The sequence below is a fragment of the Oryctolagus cuniculus genome, chromosome 12 (genome assembly GCF_964237555.1).
Source record: "Oryctolagus cuniculus chromosome 12, mOryCun1.1, whole genome shotgun sequence".
NCBI lineage: Eukaryota > Metazoa > Chordata > Mammalia > Lagomorpha > Leporidae > Oryctolagus > Oryctolagus cuniculus.
Genome location: NC_091443.1, coordinates 65,269,798 through 65,288,461, shown reverse-complemented (window position 1 = coordinate 65,288,461; position 18,664 = coordinate 65,269,798). Strand labels below are relative to the sequence as shown.

Sequence of the window (18,664 nt, the reverse complement as noted above, 5' to 3'; positions counted from 1 at the left end):
TCCCACACAGTCTCTCATGGGTAGGAGTCTCAAGGGGCAGTTGCCAGTTTTCTTTCTTTGAAAAGAGTGGAAGGGAAGCATTGCTTTGCCCCATTTCAGGCTCTTTATGTGTGAGACCTGGCTTGGATCCCTCCTTTCTTTTTGAATCTCCCTTGCCCAATGAGTCCTAGAAACTACACATATGGACCCAGAGTCAAACACGACCCTGGTGTCAGCCCGTGCACTGCTGTGAATTTCTGTTCAGTGGGCTGTCCCATTTTTATATTCTATCCATCTGTTGTTTGTAGCTGAGAAGGTCCATTAAGGCATGGACTTAACTACAGCCATCTGAGAGTACTAGATTTGTATCTCACAGTGTTTTATTATCTTTCTTCCCTTCATTCAAACTATTTGTGGCTCCCCATTGCTTGTAAAATGTCTAAATTTTGCCACAATGTTTGTAAAACTTTACAACTTGTCCAAGTCCAAGTTTGCTTTTGCTGCCTTATGTATACTCTGTGGTACTATGTTGCAGTCTCAGATTATGTGTTTTTAAAATATACGTCCTGTTGTCGCAGCTAGCTAGTTTTGTCCATGTTATTTCTTTGTCCTGGTAGGTTTTTTACTTGGTTCTGGAAAATACATGCTCATGCTTCCTGATCTGGCTCAGAGGGAGAGTTTTCTCTGTTGCTGCCCAACTCCTTTCCCTACGAGATGGTAACCTTCTAGATGGCAGAAACCATCTTACTCATCTTTCTATCTACTCTTTTCCTTAGGCCTGTCATATAGGAAGTGCTTAGTAAATGTATGCTATACTTAAGCATAAAGCAGGGTGTAGCAAACTTTTTCTTAAGGGACCAGATAAATAAATAAATATTTTCTTAATTATAGCTACCTAGCTTTTGCCATAGTGGTGCAAAGGCAGCTGTAGACAGTATGTGAACAGATCGATATGGCTCTGCTCCAATAAAGCACAAAGTGGATTGCCAGATTTGGCCTCATAGCAGTACTTTCTGACCTTGGCATAGAGTAAGCAAAGAGTATGACAGAAATGTTTTATATACTCTTTTATTAAATTAGAAAATATATGGATTTAATAATCAGTTCTGCTCTGTAAATTTTATGATTGCTATTATGGGAGGCTCCTTTTGTTGGTATAAATGTTGGGCCTGCTTTCTTTTCAATAATGGTATCTCCTTTTTGGCTAATGAAAGCAAGTAGGAAATTTTTTGTCGAATGGGCAGTTATTAGTCTGTCTCAGGAGATGATCACTCTCTGATCAATCAGATTTTTAATATATTAATCATCTAGAATTTAAATCATTTTATCAGTTAAATCTTAAAATAGTTTTGTCAGTTATAGACTAAGGCATATCTGTGTTTCAGATTCATGCTGTTGCTATTCTGCTCTTTTAAACATTGTTATTAATAAAATGTTTGAAATATGTAAACTAGCAAGTTTTGGTAAGGTCCAGTTCTATGTTTACTGGGTGGTGCTTTGCTTCCATCTGAACTTAGAGCTGTTTTCATTTTGGAATGAGGATCTCTAGACTATCTGATTGGGGAGGTGGATTATTTCCCACCTTGTTTTATCAGAGAGGGAAAATTTATGTGAGTAAGTGTGAATTTCTAGGCTTTTGTTTGTTTTTAGTACCTGCATTGTGAAAATGATATATTAAGGTAGCAAAATCGCATAAATTCAGTACATAAAATGATAATAATACTTAAAAGAGGGACAGAAAACAAAGGATAACAGAACAAATAAAGTATGTCCTGTATAGCATCTTAGTGATGTGTTGTAAGAAAATGTCTGTCTGGAGTATGTTTGGAGATGAGAGGAGACGGAATAATTGTGGATGGGCAGCTCAGGGAAGGCTTTGTGGAGGGAATGTTCTGTCTGTTTTTAAAGGGTTATGGGTGTGGGACAAAAGGGCTTTCCCACTTTTGACTGGAGTTCAGGCTCGGGAACTTTGGCAGACAGAGCATGGAGTCTGAGAACACTTAATGAATTTCAAAGTGCTGTACAGATACAGTATTCACCGGGATTGAAGTGGTTAAAAGGAAATGTCCCAATGTGATTTTAATTAATTTCATCAAATGCATTTGAGTTTTTTAAATTAAAAAAAGTTTTAAAATTTTACTTATTTTTATTTTATTTGAAAGAGATAGGGGCAGAAAGAGAGATCTTCCATTGACTGCTTCACTCCCTAAATGCGTACAACAGCCAGTGCTGGCCTATGGTGAAGCCAGAAGCCTGGAACTCAATCCAGGTCTCCCACATGGACCAGCACGGTGGAGGGGATGCAGTCCCAACTACTTGAACTATCATCTATTGTCTCTCAGGTTGTGTGCAGGAAGGTGGAATTGGAAGTGGAGTTGGGACTCAAGCCAAGACACTCTGATATGGGAGCCAGTGTCCCAAATGGCATTCCAACCACTGTGCCAGACATCTGCCCCATCAGACACATTTTAGACAATGTTTTTATTTAACTTCTGAATCTGTTAAATTAATTCTGAGTGCTATGTTTTGGCAGTGACTGTTGAAGTGAAGGGTCCCTATGAATACCTCACACTTGAAGACTACCCATTGATGATTGTAAGTGAATTTACATTCTTTAACATTAAATGAGTTTAGTTTGGGAGATCATCTGTGTTATGTGACAATATTCTTTTTTAAACAGTTCTGTACAGTTCAGAAAATATTGCCTATAGCTCTGGACTTCTGTTAGACTGCAACCTTCTAAGAGTCAGTGTCCCCTGTGTACCTCATTTTTTTCATATGTAAAATGAAGAAGAAGTCAGTGACTTTTTGTGGATTTGAGATGTGGAAGGGACCTTGGAGACTATCTCACATCCTCTGTAGGATCCAAAATAGGTACTTCTTTCTTCAACCCTGTAGTTTCTGATCTCACTTAAAGTAACCAAGTGATAAAGCATCCTCTTAATCTGTTTTTCTTAAAATACTTTATTTACCTGAAAAACAGAGGGAAGGAGGGAGACAGGAAGACAAAGTGCTTCTGTCCACTGATTTACTACACAAATTGCTGCAACAGCCACGGAACTGGGATAGCCTGAAGCCAGGAGATGAGAACTCCATCCAGGGCTCCCATCTGGGTGGCGGGGACCTGAGCACTTGGGCCATCTTCTGCTACTTTCCCAGACATGTTAGTAGGGAGTTGAATCAGAAATGGAGCAACCTGGACTCGGTCCAGCGCTCTGATACATCATAGTGGCAACTTAACCTGCTGTGCTACAAAGCCAGCCCCCCTTAGTCTGTTTTCAGATTTCTTTGTTCATGATTTTTCTCTTCCTTTCCCTTTCCTTGTGTTCTGTAGTAGTCTCTGGGTATACCTTTTCCAGTCACACCTTTATCCTCTTCACTGTTACCTTCATTTAATACAGGAGAGCAGTCAGTCTTGAGCATAGGTCCTTTTTTTTTTTTTTTTTTAAAGATTTATTTATTTATTTGAAAGTCAGAGTTACACAAAGTAGAAAGGAGAGGTAGAGAAAGAGAGGTCTTCCTTCCCCTGGCTCACTCCCTAGTAGGCCACAACAGACAGAGCTATGCCGATCTGAAGCCAGGGACTTGAACTGGCGCCCATTATGGGATGCCAGCACTGCAGGTGGCAGCTTTACCCGCTACACCACAGCACCAGCCCCGTGAACAGGTCCTTAATGTCTCTTTCTCAGAAGAGATAATTCTTCTGTAATAACTCCAAAGATCTACTTGTTGTTTCCTTAATGGAAGGTAGCATATGTAAGTTTTTGTGGTTTGTTAATGCTATAACGGATTCTAAATCTTTATACTTGATTCTTGGCCCTAATTTTCCTTTCTATTTCTTACCCAATCGGCTTACAGTTTTTCATGGTGATGTGTATTGTGTACGTCCTGTTTGGTGTTCTGTGGCTGGCATGGTCTGCCTGCTACTGGAGAGATCTCCTGAGAATTCAGTTTTGGATTGGTGCTGTCATCTTCCTTGGAATGCTTGAGAAAGCTGTCTTCTATGCAGAATTTCAAAATATTCGATACAAAGGAGAATCTGGTATGTCACCAAAAAATGGTTCCCAGTTTAAGAGATTGGTAAAGGAGATATATGAAAATGTTCCCTAGGTCACCAGTGATTAAATAGATCAAATTTTCAATTAGTTAATTATTAGAATGACTTCAGTGGAATCACTCATTGTGACTTTTGTTTTTACCTTATAACTAATAGGTTTAGAGATGTAAGAGTTATTTTATTGGAATATGCTCACAAAACTTATATTGACTGTTTAGGGAATGATCATTACTGTTGTAAAATCTGTTACCATTGATTTCTAAGGTACCATTATGTACATCTAAGAAAGAAAATAAGCGATGCTGATTTCATTTTAAGATGCCATTAAGACACACTTTGATTTCAGAATCTTAAAATGTAGGCAGAAACTACATCTAGGAATTAATAAAATATAGTAATACTAAGAAAATAGGATGGTGCTTATATTTTTAGTAAGGTGAGCTGGTAATGACAAAACTTGTTTTGCTTTGTAGTTTTTTGTGATAGCTTCAGTTCTGTCATCAGATCATCTGCTTATTGTTACAAGATATACTATTTAGATCTTTTTCTTATCTTTGAAAGAAAAAGAGATGTGAAAAGCATATCTACTTGCATGCATGCATACATGTGTGTTTTATGCTTTATCAGGTTTAGCTGTATTTCACAGTTTTTAAACATGAGGGCAAAACTTCTTTGGCACTACAAACCGTAGGGCGAGGCAGTCTATTAAGGTTTTAGTGAAGTTGAGGGTAGGTGGGGAAGGGAGATAAATTGAGCACAGCCCAAATGCTGTAAGATGATAAGTGGTGCCAGCTCCTGTACTTGTGGAAGTTGGAGAAGAGGTACTCCTTTTTAGTAGGACCAATACCAGTATGTGCTGTAAAGAATACTAGAGAGCTTCATTCTGTTTCTGGAATGATTTGTGCTTTGCTGAGCTGAGATTGTAGCACCGTTTCTCCCCCCTTCTTTCTCCCAGTACAAGGGGCCTTGATCCTTGCAGAGTTGCTTTCAGCAGTCAAACGCTCACTGGCTCGAACCCTGGTCATCATAGTCAGTCTGGGATATGGCATAGTCAAGTAAGTACTAACTTCCTATTTAGAAGAAAAATGCTGATGAAATTCAACTAGTGTTGCAGGCTCCCAGTGTGCTAATTCTGATAGAGAATTCCTGGAGGGAAAAGGTATCTGAAATTTTGTAGCACTGTAAACGTATGTTTTTTAAATGGCCTTGCACAAATTCTTCCACCTTTTTTTAAATTATTATTTAAAGATTTATTTATTTATTTGAAAGGCAGAGTTACACAGAGAGGAGAGGCAAAGAGAGAGATCTTCCATCCACTGGTTCACTCCCTAGATGGCTACAACAGCCGGAGCTGTGCTGATCCAGAGCCAGGAGTCAGGAGCTTCTTCCGGGTCTCCTATGTGGGTGCAGGGGCCCAAGCACTTGGGCCATCTTCCATCGCTTTCCCAGGCCATAGCAGAGAGTTGGGTCAGAAGTGTAGTAGGATTTTAAATATCAAGATAAGACTTTTCCTCCTTCAAACAAAAGTTGCTCCAAGAAGTTGTTCACGTTTTGCTGGGTTTTTAGTTTGCAAATGTACTGTAAAATGAACTGCAGTAGGATATTTGATTATATTATGAAATTATTGAAATTGTTAGATTTGGTAATTGTATGATTGTACTTAGAAAATTCATAATCTGTTAAAAAATACATACGGAAATATGTACAAACAAACATACAACATCTAGGATTTGCTTCAAGGTGATATGAAAGGATGGGAAGTGGATGGTGTAGCTAACAGTTGTGAAGGTTCGTTATACTACTTTAGAGTATGCTTCAAAATTTTCTGTCATAAAACATGTTAAGAAATGCGGTTACCTGGGGCTGGTGCCATGGTGCAGTAGGTTAATCCTCCGCCTGCGGAGCCGGCATCCCACGTGGGCGCCGGTTCTAGTCCCGACTGCTTCTCTTCCAATCCAGCTCCCTGCTGTAGCCTGGGAAAGCAGTGGAGGATAGCTGGGGTGCTTGGGCCCCTGCACCCATGTGGGAGACCAGGAAGAAGCACCTGGCACCTGGCTTTGGATCGCTGCATCTCCGGCCATTGCGGCCATCTGGGGAGTGAACCAGTGGAGGGAGAACCTCTCTCTGTCTCTTTCTCTCCCTCTCACTGTCTGTAACTCTTCTCTCTCAAATAAATAAACAAAATATTTAAAAAAGGAAAGAAATGTATTTACCAGCAACTAGATCTTACATTCTGGTATTCCCTATCTTGTTTCAAGATCATGAATCAAGTATGTGTTGTTTAACACTTTTACTTACTAAATTTCTTATTTGGTGAAGCATTAAGCCTCTTTGCTGTAATGAAAACTTAAAAGATGTTATCTCAAAACTATCGAAAGAAAGAGAGAAGGAGGAAGGTCAGAGAGAGGAAGGGAATATTCTTAGAATTGTGTCTGCAAACTATATTGAATCTGTTATAAAACTAAATTAAAAAAATTTTAAATTGAAACAAAAAAATGAGTGATTTGTATTAACAAACAGGAGTTCCTGTTACTTAGTTTGTCTCAGGGGTTGTTCTGTTGGTGCTCAGCTCTGCCTTTGCTTCCCATTAGGCCTCGTCTTGGAGTCACTCTTCACAAGGTTGTGGTGGCTGGAGCCCTCTATCTGTTGTTTTCCGGCATGGAAGGGGTCCTCAGAGTTACCGGGGTCAGTACTGCTTCATCAGAATTTTTGTGCTCACTTCAGTCATATTGTTTCTGTCTTGAGAGGGTGAATTGGAAATGGCTCCGGGCTTCTATATTTTGTCTTTAAGTCACCTGCAGGCTCTAGTTTTCAACATGCATGTACAGGTTTAGTATCCCTTATCCAAAATGCCTGGAATTAGAAGTGTTTCCAATGTCCACGTTTTTTGGGTTTTGCAGGCTTCACTTAATTGAGCATGCCTAATCCCTCTCACATCTAAAATCCTCCAGAATCTGATTGAGCATCCTGTTGCTGTTCTTTGCTTAACCAGCACTTGAGTTTTAAAGGCTTCCTTGAAATGCAACTAATTAAATTTCATACTGTTCTTGAGAATTGCATAATTAATCTCTGCCAGGGAAGGGAAGCAAAGCACTGAGATCTGAGTGATGTGCTTCTGCACTTGATCTTAGCCAAAGACCGAGAAGCACTGAGTGATACATTTCTGTCACACTGGATTAATGTGAAGAAATAGGCCTCAGGCCTCCCTGGGCCATTCTTGTCATTCTCTTAGTCATTTAAAAATTAGAATGTTTATTAATAACCTGTTAGATTCAAGTTGGTAAATCTTAGAAACTTGGCCTTCAGGAAAACTGGGCTCAGTACGTATTGAAATGAGTTACCCCTTAAATAAAGGAGTCTGTGAATACAGGTTTGCTTTTCAAATCCCCCTGCCCTTGGTATGTAATTTCCTTGGACGTTTAACAACTTTAACCCTCTATCAATTTCTTTTTTTTCTTTCTGCTCTGCCATAGTATTTTTCTAATTCCTTGGCTCTGATAGTAAACCTGGCCCTCTCAGCAATTGATGCCTGTATTATTTTATGGATATCCTTTCAGTGCTGCCCTGTGATTGAGTAATTAGAGTTGTATAAAAATATCTTAAATACAAACTTGTGGAAGCAAGCAGTATAGTTTTGGGGACAGGTGAGTTCTTGTTTGGAAAATTCCATTACATTACAATTCTGGAAACCAATAATTAGTTTATTAATGATGTCTTTTTAAAAAAATATGAGAAGGTCACTTTAGACTTGTAGCCTAAATCACAGTTATAGGAAATGATAGCATGGGAGCTTTCAAACACTCAGTGTTTTTTCAGTGTGGGCACTTCTTTGCATGCTCCTAGGATGCCAGTTCCTCTTGGTAGCTACCTCTGTGGAAATAGCAGTGTGCTTCATTGTATAGAAATTGTAATTGACAATTTATGTGAAAGGCGTATGGCTATATATTTTACATGATGGTTTGTAACAAGAGGAGAATGATTAGATGTCACATGTTAGTTGTTGTCATTTTCTCTCGGTTCTAATACAGAACCATTCCAGATGATTAATACAAATGCAGAATCACGTGCTGGTTTCTTCTCTGTGCCTCTCTGGACACCTGTTTTTCATCACTTCTTTTTCTTTGTCTGCAGGCCCAGACTGATCTTGCTTCCTTGGCCTTTATCCCCTTGGCTTTCCTAGACACTGCCCTGTGCTGGTGGATATCCTTCTCATTGGCTTGTCTGATGGTGGTCCATTTCTCTGCTTGGAGATGGGTTTCCATTGATCTTTCTGCAAAGAGATGCCATTTTGTTATTTCTCCTTGGTCTGAGGAATAGTGTATTTTAAGTCTGAACAACCTGAGGGTTCAGGTAAGCAGTTTTTGTTTTTGCTGTCTTAATTTTCAAAATCATATCAGAGGTTGGGACTGTGGACTGCACCCAAAGTAAATGCTGTAGGCTTTTCTCTTTTCAGTGAACATTTCACCTTGATTTTTTTGTCATGTTACTTGGTGCAGCTCATTTAGTGTTGGAATTATCATCTACTCTGCTTCTGCTGTTTCTTTTAGCTTCTAGCCATTATTAAATGCTTTGAAACTTACACAAAGATTTTGATCATTAAAGTATGGTTTTAGGAACTACATAGATGGTTTAACTTCTGAAACTCTCTGTAGGTTTAGCAGGTTTTAACCTGGGTTAATTGTTTTGTTCTCTCATTCCAAAGCTGATTTTGGGATCATCTGAATACTGATACCCTTCAGAATAAATTTTGTTCATTTATAGGCAGAGTAAACTAGCAGGTAACAAGTTTTTGATTGAGTAATCTTTTTCTTATTTTCTTAAAATTAAACATTTCTTTATAAGGGACTTGGCCTGTTGGATAAGAGTAAGGTTTTTGACTTTATCTTTGGGGTTTATTTTGGGATTTACATATGTAGTCCTATGTGAACTTGTACATTACTAATGTCTTGATAGATTGTGACTGTTGGAAAGAGCTGAATGTGAAAAAATGGTAATTTTATGATTTTGTGCAGATTGACTTATAGCAAAAAAATTGAAATTGAAGTGTTGTGGATCTAAATGGCTAAAACTTTTTAAGATCAGTCTCTTTCCAAGTGTCTTGTGAATTTCTGTGAATATAGAGAGGAGTAGAGAGGGTAGAGAGGGTGATGGGACTGGACTGTATGATCAGCTAAGCCAGTGACTAGTCACAGCTAAGGCTCTGCCAAAGGGCAGAGCAAGCTCCAGCTCCCTTATTTTTATATCTGCTCCTTGTTCTGAAAGTTGGTCACGACAGCAGGTATCATCTTCAGTAGGCATGAGTTTCCTTCATGGTCTTCTACAACTTCTACTTGGGAATAACACTCTGAAGATGGAGAAGTGTCACTTGTAGAGCCTAACTGTCTCATACTCTGCAGGGTCTCTTAATTCTGAGTCAGACAGGCAGCTGGTGGCGGGTTCTGGCAGATGGCACGAGGGGACTGAGGAGAGAACTCGGGCAAGCTGTAGGCACACCCGTAATTATGACCCTGGACTAGGTTGACTGGGACAGGGGAGAACACAACTGCCACCTTAGAGGGAGAGAAAAGATGGATATTAACTCCTTCTTCTTTGCCTAGCACTCGTTTTATCATCTTCCATAGTTCTGTTTCTTGTGTTTTCATCTTTTTTGTTTCCCTGGAAAGCCTCTTCGTGTCTTTATTTATCTTTTTTATATTTTTTAATCTCTTGCTTGTACTATTCTTATTTTATCCTGATTCTTACTTCTCTTCAGTTTCTCATTGAAAATGATGATTTTAGGGGCAGGTGTCGTGGGGCAGCAGGTTAAATCACCTCCTGGAACGCCAGTATCCTATATTGGAGTGCCAGTCTGTACTTCCAATACAGCCTTCTGCTAAAGCTCCTCCTGGAATACAGCAGTTAATTTAGGCTCCTGACTTTGGCCTGGCCCAGCCCTGGCTGTTGCAGGCTTTTAGGGAGTGAATCACTAGATGGAAGATCTCTCTGTCTCTGTCTCTGTTCTTCTGTTTTTCAAGTAAATGTAAATAAGTAAATAAACATTAGAAAAAGCAGATGATGGCGTTCTTATTAATCTTGCTGAGGCTTGGAGTATTGGTGGGGGTTAAGTGAGAATAAGAGCTATATGTAATGCCTATGAGATGTGCACCATTGTAAGTGTGCCCCAGTATACTCAAAGAAGTCTGAGGATTAATTTACTGACTTACTGTTTTTATGAATGTTTAATTCCTTGACCTGCAAACACATATTTATTAGCCTGACTCAAACAATGAAGCTATTAAAACTCCGGAGGAACATTGTAAAACTCTCTTTGTATCGACATTTCACCAACACACTTATTTTGGCAGTAGCAGGTAAGTCTGGGACTTTCTTTTTGCTCTTTAAATGCAGTCTTTTTAGAATAGATTCTAATAGGCTAGAGGTATACATAGCAAGTTTTATACATTTCATTTGGGGAAAATGCACAAATCTTTTTCAAAAAAGATTTAGAACCGCTTATTTTGGAGTGGGCAGTTAACCTGGCACTTAAGTCTCTTGTGTCCCACATCAGAATACCTGAGTCTGATTATCCAGCTCTGGCTTCTGACTCCAGCTTCCTGCCAGTACTGACCCTTGGAGTGAGTGGCAGTAGCTCAAATAGTTTGCTGCTACCCATGTAGAAGACTTGGATTATGTTCCCAGCTCCTGGCTGCAGCTCCAGCTTTTGCAGACATTTGGGGAATAAACAGAGGATGGTAGTTTGCTTTGTCTCTCCATCATATAAAAAAAGAACCACTTATTTTAAGCGTAATACCTGAAACTTAACCCCATGTAATTTCACCTCTTAGTCTATTCCTTTCCTGTCTTGATTCTTTTTCTCAGGCCTTCTTTTTCTTGAGTTGGGTTAGCTTTAGTCCCAAATGATATTTATTTATGTTCTTCGAAGATGTTACCACATAGTTATTTGATTAATAGCTATAGAATTTTAGATTAGGGTTTGTTGCTTTTATAGTGCTTTTAGATATACATATATATATATATTTTTTTTTTTTTTTAAGATTTATTTTATTTATTTATTTGGAAGTCAGAGTTACACTGAGAGAGGAGAGACAGAGAGATCTTCCATCCGATGATTCACTCCCCAGATGGCTGTAATGGCTGGAGCTGGGCTAATCTGAAGCCAGGAGCCAGGAGCTTCCTCTGGGTCTCACACGTGGGTGCAGGGGCACAAGCACTTGGGCCATCTTGTACTGCTTTCCCAGGCCATAGCAGAGAGCTGGATCAGAAGAGGAGCAGTTGGGACCAGAACCAGCGCCTATATGGGGTGCCGGTGCTGCAGGCCAGGGCTTTAACCCACTGTGCCACAGCACCAGCCTCTTAGGTATATATTTGACCATAGCCCAATGAGGCTAATTTGCCCACCTCTTGACCCTTTTATCAGGAATAGTGAGTTCTGACCTATGATTATAACCAGCTCTTCTGTTTATATTATGGTCATTTTGTCAGCTATTTTTTTTTTCATCTGAATAGCAAAAGAAAAAATTGACATTACTAAATTAAGGATAAAACAAGAGAAAAATTATATTGATAATGCCTGAACAAGCTGTATTTCTAGTACTTTTTTCCAATTCTGACTCAGTTAAATTACAGATATTAAATAAATTATTATAGAACTATTCTTTAAGTCCAGAGGTAGTTGACATTACTATGAATCTTGTTTATAGCAGCTGTTCAGGAAGTTTCTGTTATATATTTATTAAAATAAGTGATAATGATTATGATATATTGGAGGTTAAGGGTGTGTAGAATTCTACTTTACCAGAATCAGAGGAATGTAATTGAGGACATAAATCAACATTAATGCTCTGACTGGGCTTTTCGTTTCCTGTTAGCATCTATTGTGTTTATCATCTGGACAACCATGAAGTTCAGGATAGTAACTTGTCAGTCGGTGAGTTACAAGCACATATACTTATGAGTAGTGTATTATCTTTTACACATGTTGATGTTGATGGCTATAGTAAGTTTTCTCATAAGGTAGGCATCTTGTAAGAAATTAGTCTAGTTTCTACTGTGAAGGTTATACAAATGCTGGGTATAGTGATTGGTTTTGATCTGTTTGTTTCTTCTAATAATGGGAGAAAACTTTGTAAGTGGTAATCATAGTCTGTCATAACCCAGCCTTGACTTCACCAAAAATCTCAAATAAGGAATCCAAGTACTAAACACTAAATAATGTGTGAACAGTACTCATCTGAATAGAAGCCCTGTCTTTAGGATCTGAGAACAAAGACTGATTAATGGGATTTTTTTTTTTTTTTTTGGATGCAGTTAAGGCTTTATTCTGGTTAAAAGAAACAAAACTGAAAATTACAAAATATAACAACTTGATGTTACTTTTTCTTAAACTGTGTAAAACCCTTCCCTAAAGATTCTCAGATCATGGAAGTGCTGTGTTCAGATGATGCCTTTAATAACTGTAAGCAATGCAAGGGAAGAAACTGTGTCACGCATTTTGTGTCCCCAGCACACAGCATGCCAAGCATACAGCAGACTCTTAGTAAATAGACCTTGAATCAATAAGTAGTTTCTGTTCTTTGGCAAAGGCTTTGTGGACAAAATGTTAACGGCTATCGATGATTTGCTTTTCCCCTTACTGTAGGACTGGCGGGAGCTGTGGGTGGATGATGCCATCTGGCGGTTGCTGTTCTCCATGATCCTCTTTGTCATCATGGTTCTCTGGAGACCGTCAGCAAACAACCAGAGGTTCTTTGGACGCTTCCCATTTATTCTACTAACCTTAGGATAGCCATGTCACCATTTAGGCATGGTAGTTAGGGGATGATGACAGTGCTGTATCATGAACAGTGGGTCTGGAATCACTTAAGTTGGGTTCTTACCTCACCTCTGCTCTTGCTTTGTGATTTTTGGTGTACTCTTTTCACCTCTCTGGGTCTGGGTTTCCTTTCATATGAGAGGAGATTGAACCAAGTGCTATGAGGTCCCTTTCAGCTCTTGCATCTTCTGATAATACAAGTATTTATATGATAAATGAGGTAATATATAATAAATAAGGTAAATAATGGGAGAAGATCCATCACTCAAGGAGAGCCTCTCCTGTCCAGCCCAACTCGCTTTATAATAGAGAGGGTAAAATGAAACTTACCTGACTGACTGTAGAATTAAAATCTACGTGGGAATTTGATTTATCTGACTAGGCAGGTCTCATTTAGGAACTGCTTGTCTTTATTTGTGCATATCTATTCCTTTGTTCCCTTTTTACCCACTGCCTCTTTTAGATAGTTAGGAGCCTTAGATTAGTAAACAACCACATCACCAAAGGAAAAGAATATGATGACATAACTAGATGGCTAGCTTTATCATTAGACATACTGGAAAAGACTAGGAAGAAAAACAGGTGAACATAGCTTTGTTGTCTTGAGCTATACACGTAATGTGTGTTCACTCATTAAAACAAGGTAAAAAAAAATTAGAGAAAAGTCGTGAAAGAAAATAAAGGAGATTGAAATTGTACTGTTCAGAAGGAAAAAATGGACATTCTGAGGACCTCCCTGTTACGTTGATCTGTTGATCTACTGGTTAAGCACTGTCTGTATTTACATGTAAAATATTTCTCTTCCTCAGTCATTAAACCTTTTTTTACATTTTCTTCCCTTTTTATTTAATTCCCTTTTTTAAAAAAAAACAACCTTCAGGCCGGTGCTGTGGCTCACTAGGCTAATCCTCCGCCTTGTGGCGCCGGCACACCGGATTCTAGTCCCAGTCAGGGCGCTGGATTCTGTCCCTCTTCCAGTCCAGCTCTCTGCTGTGGCCAGGGAGTGCAGTGGAGGATGGCCCAAGTACTTGGGCCCTGCACCCGATGGGAGACCAGGAGAAGCACCTGGCTCCTGCCTTCGGATCAGCACGGTGCGCCGGCCGCAGCGCGCCAACCGCAGCGGCCATTGGAGGGTGAACCAATGGAAGGAAGACCTTTCTCTCTGTCTCTCTCACTGTCCACTCTGCCTGTCAAACAAAACAAAACAAAAACAACTGTCATTCCCCATGGCTTCAATGTTAACAGCCTGATGTGTTGCTTTCTTCTACATTTTATTCCCTGTTCAGATACAGAATCTTCCTTTACTTAGCAGTACAGTGTGGAAATTGCCTTCAAGTTACATTGAACTCAGTTTGTTTTCATGGATGACATCATGTTACATTTAGGTATAAATGTAGGACTGTTGACCTCTTCCCCTATTAATGGGCATTGGGCCTCCCTCCAGTTTGAAATGTCCTTGGGTCCTCAAGATTACTTACATGCTCAGTTATTTGGTGAAAGGATTCATGGACTCCATATACACTGTATTTACATGAAGGTTTATTTCCTCAAAATGATAATATCAGCAAGGGAAAAGACACCGGTAGAGTCTGGGGAAATCTGCTTTCTTTCCTTATGTCCTTTCCGTCTGAGGACGTGCATGAAACCTGCTCCTTTCCCAGCAGCCACGACCCGTGAACCGGTGCATCGTTTCTGCCCAAGGAGCCCTGTTAGATGCTCGGCACTACGGGTTTCTGTTGGAGGCCGGTCATGTGAGCACCCTCTGCCTAGTAGATAGCAACATTTCATACTCTGAGGAGAAGACCAATGGCTGTCATAAATCACATTGTCCAGCAGCCAGGCACAGTGATCCCCCTGACCAGTTAGGGAAAGGTTGAGTGCCCGTTTGCAGATGCAGCTGTGGGCCGGTCTTGCATTAGTCCTTGTATTTATAGGGTAGATGAAATACAGGAATAAGCTACAATACTGTAAATACCCTTGTATTTCTAGTCCTGTACACTCCAAAATCTCCTCGCCCCATTCTTTTTTTCCTCTTAACACTTGTTTTACTTTTTCTATTGTTCAGTGTTGGCCTTCCCCTCATAATCTGCACCACCCCCCTGCCCAAAAAGAACTAAAACAAAACAAATGTAAATTCCATGAGGACACAGGATGGAGAACTGTTCCTGGCTACCCAGGGTTTGCCCAACTGCAGAGTCCTAACATGACTGCTCCCACTTTTGACCCTAATCACAAATTCAGAGATTCCCCATCATTGGAAGGCTCATAAAACTCGATACTGTTAGTCTCATGGCTACGTTTATTTCAGAGAAAGGGTATAAATTAAGCCAAGAGGAGAGACTCATTGGGAAGAGTCCAGGAGGGGCCCCAGTTCAGAACTTCCCAGCGTCCTCTCAAGTCAGGGCGGGGTTATGTTTTTGACTGGGGCTTGATTATATGCTGGCTTCCTGTAAATTGGCTTAATCCCTTAGTCTCCAGTTCTTCAGAGGTCGAGACTGATACAGTGTGGCCAGAACCGCATCATAAATTGCACTGTTAGGCTGTCTAGTGGCCAGAGCGTCCAGACACACAAAAACACTCCTGCCAAGCAGGACATTTTTTAATTGCACACTGGCAATAACATGATCAATAAATATTTAATGAGTGGGCTTGGAATTGGTGGATTTAAGGTATGTGCATTTGTATTCTTAAAGTATTTCCATGTTGTGTTCCCAAAAGACACTTGAAACAAATTGTGTATTTAACAGTAACAATATGAGGAGTTTTCTCCACGTCTTCCATTATTTTATTTAATTTTTGCAGATCTAGTGAGTGAGAATTAATTCCCACTGTTAACTTTAATTTGCATTGAAGTGTGGGTCTTTTTTTTTTTTATAATATTGTTCACTAGTCAGTTTTGTGAATTAGCTTTTTGTATCTTTGGCCTATTTTTATTGGCATTTATTGGTTGTTGTCTTACTATGTTTTGTGCTACTATAACAAAATATCACAGCCTGGATAATTTATAATGTATATAAATTTATTAGAGTTCTGGAGGCCAGGAATTACAGGCTGAGGTGTAAGCATTTGGCACAGGCCTGGACTGTGGTTTCATTTGGCAGAAGGTGGAAGGACAAGAGGGAGAGTCCACTTCTGAGCCTATTTATAACAGCATTAATCCATGCTTGAGGGCTCTGAGCACCTCCTAGTAGGCCCCACCTCCTGTACTGTTCTTGAGTGATTAAGTTGCTATGTGAGTTTTAGAGAGGACAAACATTTCATACCTTAACAATCATTTATGTATTGATTTGTAGGCCGCCTTAGTATGTTTTGAATACCAGTATCTTTTTTTGTTCTTAATATTGCAGGTATTTTCTTCTAGTTCATTTTCTTTTAATTTTTTAATGCTGTTTTTGGTCATACAGATTCAGAAATGTGGAGTCAAGTTTGTTATTTTTTTCCATCATGAATTGTGCATTTTGTTTCTTAAGAAATCCTTCCCTAGTCCGAGGTGAGGTCATAAAGGTATTCTATAATTTCAAAAAATTTTCACAATCAAGACTTCATCTACCAAGAATTATTAGATTCTGGGCTGCTGTATTCACTTCTTTTCTTGATCCTGCATCAGTTAAGTAGCACACTGTCTTAATTGCCCAGCTTTCAAATAAGTCCTGGTATGTGGAACACCTAAACCTTTACCTTAATTTTCTCTTTAAAATAGCATTTGCTATCAGATCTTTGCTTTTTAATTAAAAAAATTACCTTGTTTAATTCTAGGAAAACCTTATTAAGATTTTTATTGGAATTATTTAAAAAAAAAAGATTTTATTTATTTGAAAGGCAGAGTTACAGAGAGCGAGGGGCAGAGTGAGAGTCTTCTGTCTACTGGTCACTCTCTAAAGCTGGACTGATCTGAAGCCAGGAGCCAGGAGCTTCATCCAGGTCTCCCACATGGGCACAGGAGCCAAGCACTTGAACCATCTTCCACTGCTTTCCCAGGCACATTAGCAGGGAGCTGGATCAGAAGTGGAACAACCGGAACTCGCACTGGCACCCACATGGGATGCTGGCACTGCAGCACCACTACGCCATAGTGCCAGCCTGTTTATTGGAATTTAATTGACTTAATGGATTAATTAGGGAAATTCAATAGCTTTTTGATAATTCCATCTTTGAAAATGGTATCTCCCCATTTTTTTTAGTTCTTTCCAGTGTTTTTGTTTCAGGTATGTTTTGTAACTTTTTATTTAAATTTTCTGTGGTTCATATGAATGCATTATGTATTAAAATATTACTTACAGCTTTTCCAAATGTTTAGGAATACTATTGATTTTTGTATGTTTATCTTAATCACCAACCTTCCAAAATTATCTTGTTCAGATAATTTCTAGGTTTTTCTCATAAGGTAGATTTTTGTCTTAAAGTAATCATAATATTCCTTCTTTGGCAAATAGTCTTCCTGCTTCATTTCTGATTCTTGTATTATTACATTGGCCAAGCCCTCTTCTTTAACAGTGTATACAGGAACTGCTAGTGGATCTTGTCATCTTATTTTTTTTTTAAGGTTTTATTTATTTATTTGAGAGGTAGAGTTACAAACAGTGAGAGGAAGAGACAGAGAGAAAGGCCTTCTGTCTGCTGGTTCACTCCCCAGATGGCCACAGTGGTCGGAGCTGTGCCGATCCGGAGCCAGGAGCCAGGAGCTTCCTCCAGGTCTCCCATGTGGGTGCACAGGCCCAAGGACTTGGGCCATCTTCCACTGCTTTCCCCGGCCATAGCAGAGAGCTGGATTGGAAGAGAAACATCTGGGACTAGAACCAGCACCCATATGGGATGCCAGCACCACAAGCAGAGGATTAACCTACTGCGCCATGGCGCCAGCCCCCATGTTATTCTGTCTTTTAATGCTTCTCAAGTATCATCATAACTATGGTATTTACCATGAAGTCTTGTTAGTTACCCTTTAACAAGTTATAGATGTTTCTTACTACTCCTAGCTTATTAAGAGTTTCGATCATGAAAGGGAGATTTAAAAAAGGTAGGTTGAAAATAGTAGGCCATAATAAAATAGAATAGAGTAAGGTCAAAGCTAAAGCAGTCTAGGAATCACCTGTCTGACAGCGGCTTTGTTGAGTCTCCTGGAAATTGCCAGGGAAAGGTGTCTGAGATGGGCCAGACTAGGCCTTGTCTTCCAATGCTTCACACTTGAAAACAGATTTTACATTACCTGGAATGCACAAGATTGAGGCTTCTCTTCTCTCAACTCCCACCTCTGAAGGCTGAAAAAAAAATTTTTTTTTTTGATAGGCAGAGTGGACAGTGAGAGAGAGAGACAGAGAGAAAGGTCTTCCTTTTTGCCATTGGTTCACCCTCCAATGGCCGCCGCAGCCGGTGTGCTGCGGCTGGCGCACCGCGCTGATCCGAAGGCAGGAGCCAGGTGCTTCTCCTGGTCTCCCATGGGGTGCAGGGCCCAAGCACTTGGGCCATCCTCCACTGCACTCCCTGGCCACAGCAGAGAGCTGGCCTGGAAGAGGGGCAACCGGGACAGAATCCGGCGCCCCGACCGGGACTAGAACCTGGTGTGCCGGCGCCGTAAGGCAGAGGATTAGCCTATTGAGCTGTGGCGCCGGCTGAAATTTTAATTTAGATGAGAACTTATTTTCCTCTGTGGTACATATACCCTTCTAAGTGAACTTGTAATTGGATATTTATAAATGCATCAGTGTTGTGCTGAACCCCTTATTTGTAATGACTGTTCACAAACACCTCCAGGAGTGTTTTGAGTGATATTCTTCTGTTAGCCTTGTGTACAGATGAGGAGCTTGTCTCGGGTCACA

General features: G+C 39.9%; 1 protein-coding gene across 12 annotated transcripts in view; it reads left to right on the top strand.

The window, feature by feature from the left end:
- Positions 1-18,664, top strand: part of TMEM87A (transmembrane protein 87A) — a 48,674-nt gene that overhangs the window by 14,212 nt on the left and 15,798 nt on the right. For 4 of the 12 annotated variants that reach the window (XM_008269132.4, XM_008269131.4, XM_051822472.2 and 1 more), the window contains exons 8-15: positions 2,513-2,574; positions 3,838-4,021; positions 4,992-5,091; positions 6,628-6,721; positions 8,168-8,236; positions 10,278-10,386; positions 11,905-11,963; positions 12,675-12,778. In XM_008269132.4, coding sequence (XP_008267354.2) covers positions 2,513-2,574; positions 3,838-4,021; positions 4,992-5,091; positions 6,628-6,721; positions 8,168-8,236; positions 10,278-10,386; positions 11,905-11,963; positions 12,675-12,778 — 781 coding nt within the window. Of the gene's footprint in view, positions 1-2,512; positions 2,575-3,837; positions 4,022-4,991; positions 5,092-6,627; positions 6,722-7,509; positions 7,586-8,167; positions 8,241-10,277; positions 10,387-11,904; positions 11,964-12,674; positions 12,779-18,664 lie in introns of all 12 variants that reach the window. The other 8 variants (XM_070054061.1, XM_008269130.4, XM_070054055.1 and 5 more) reach the window with 3 other exon arrangements.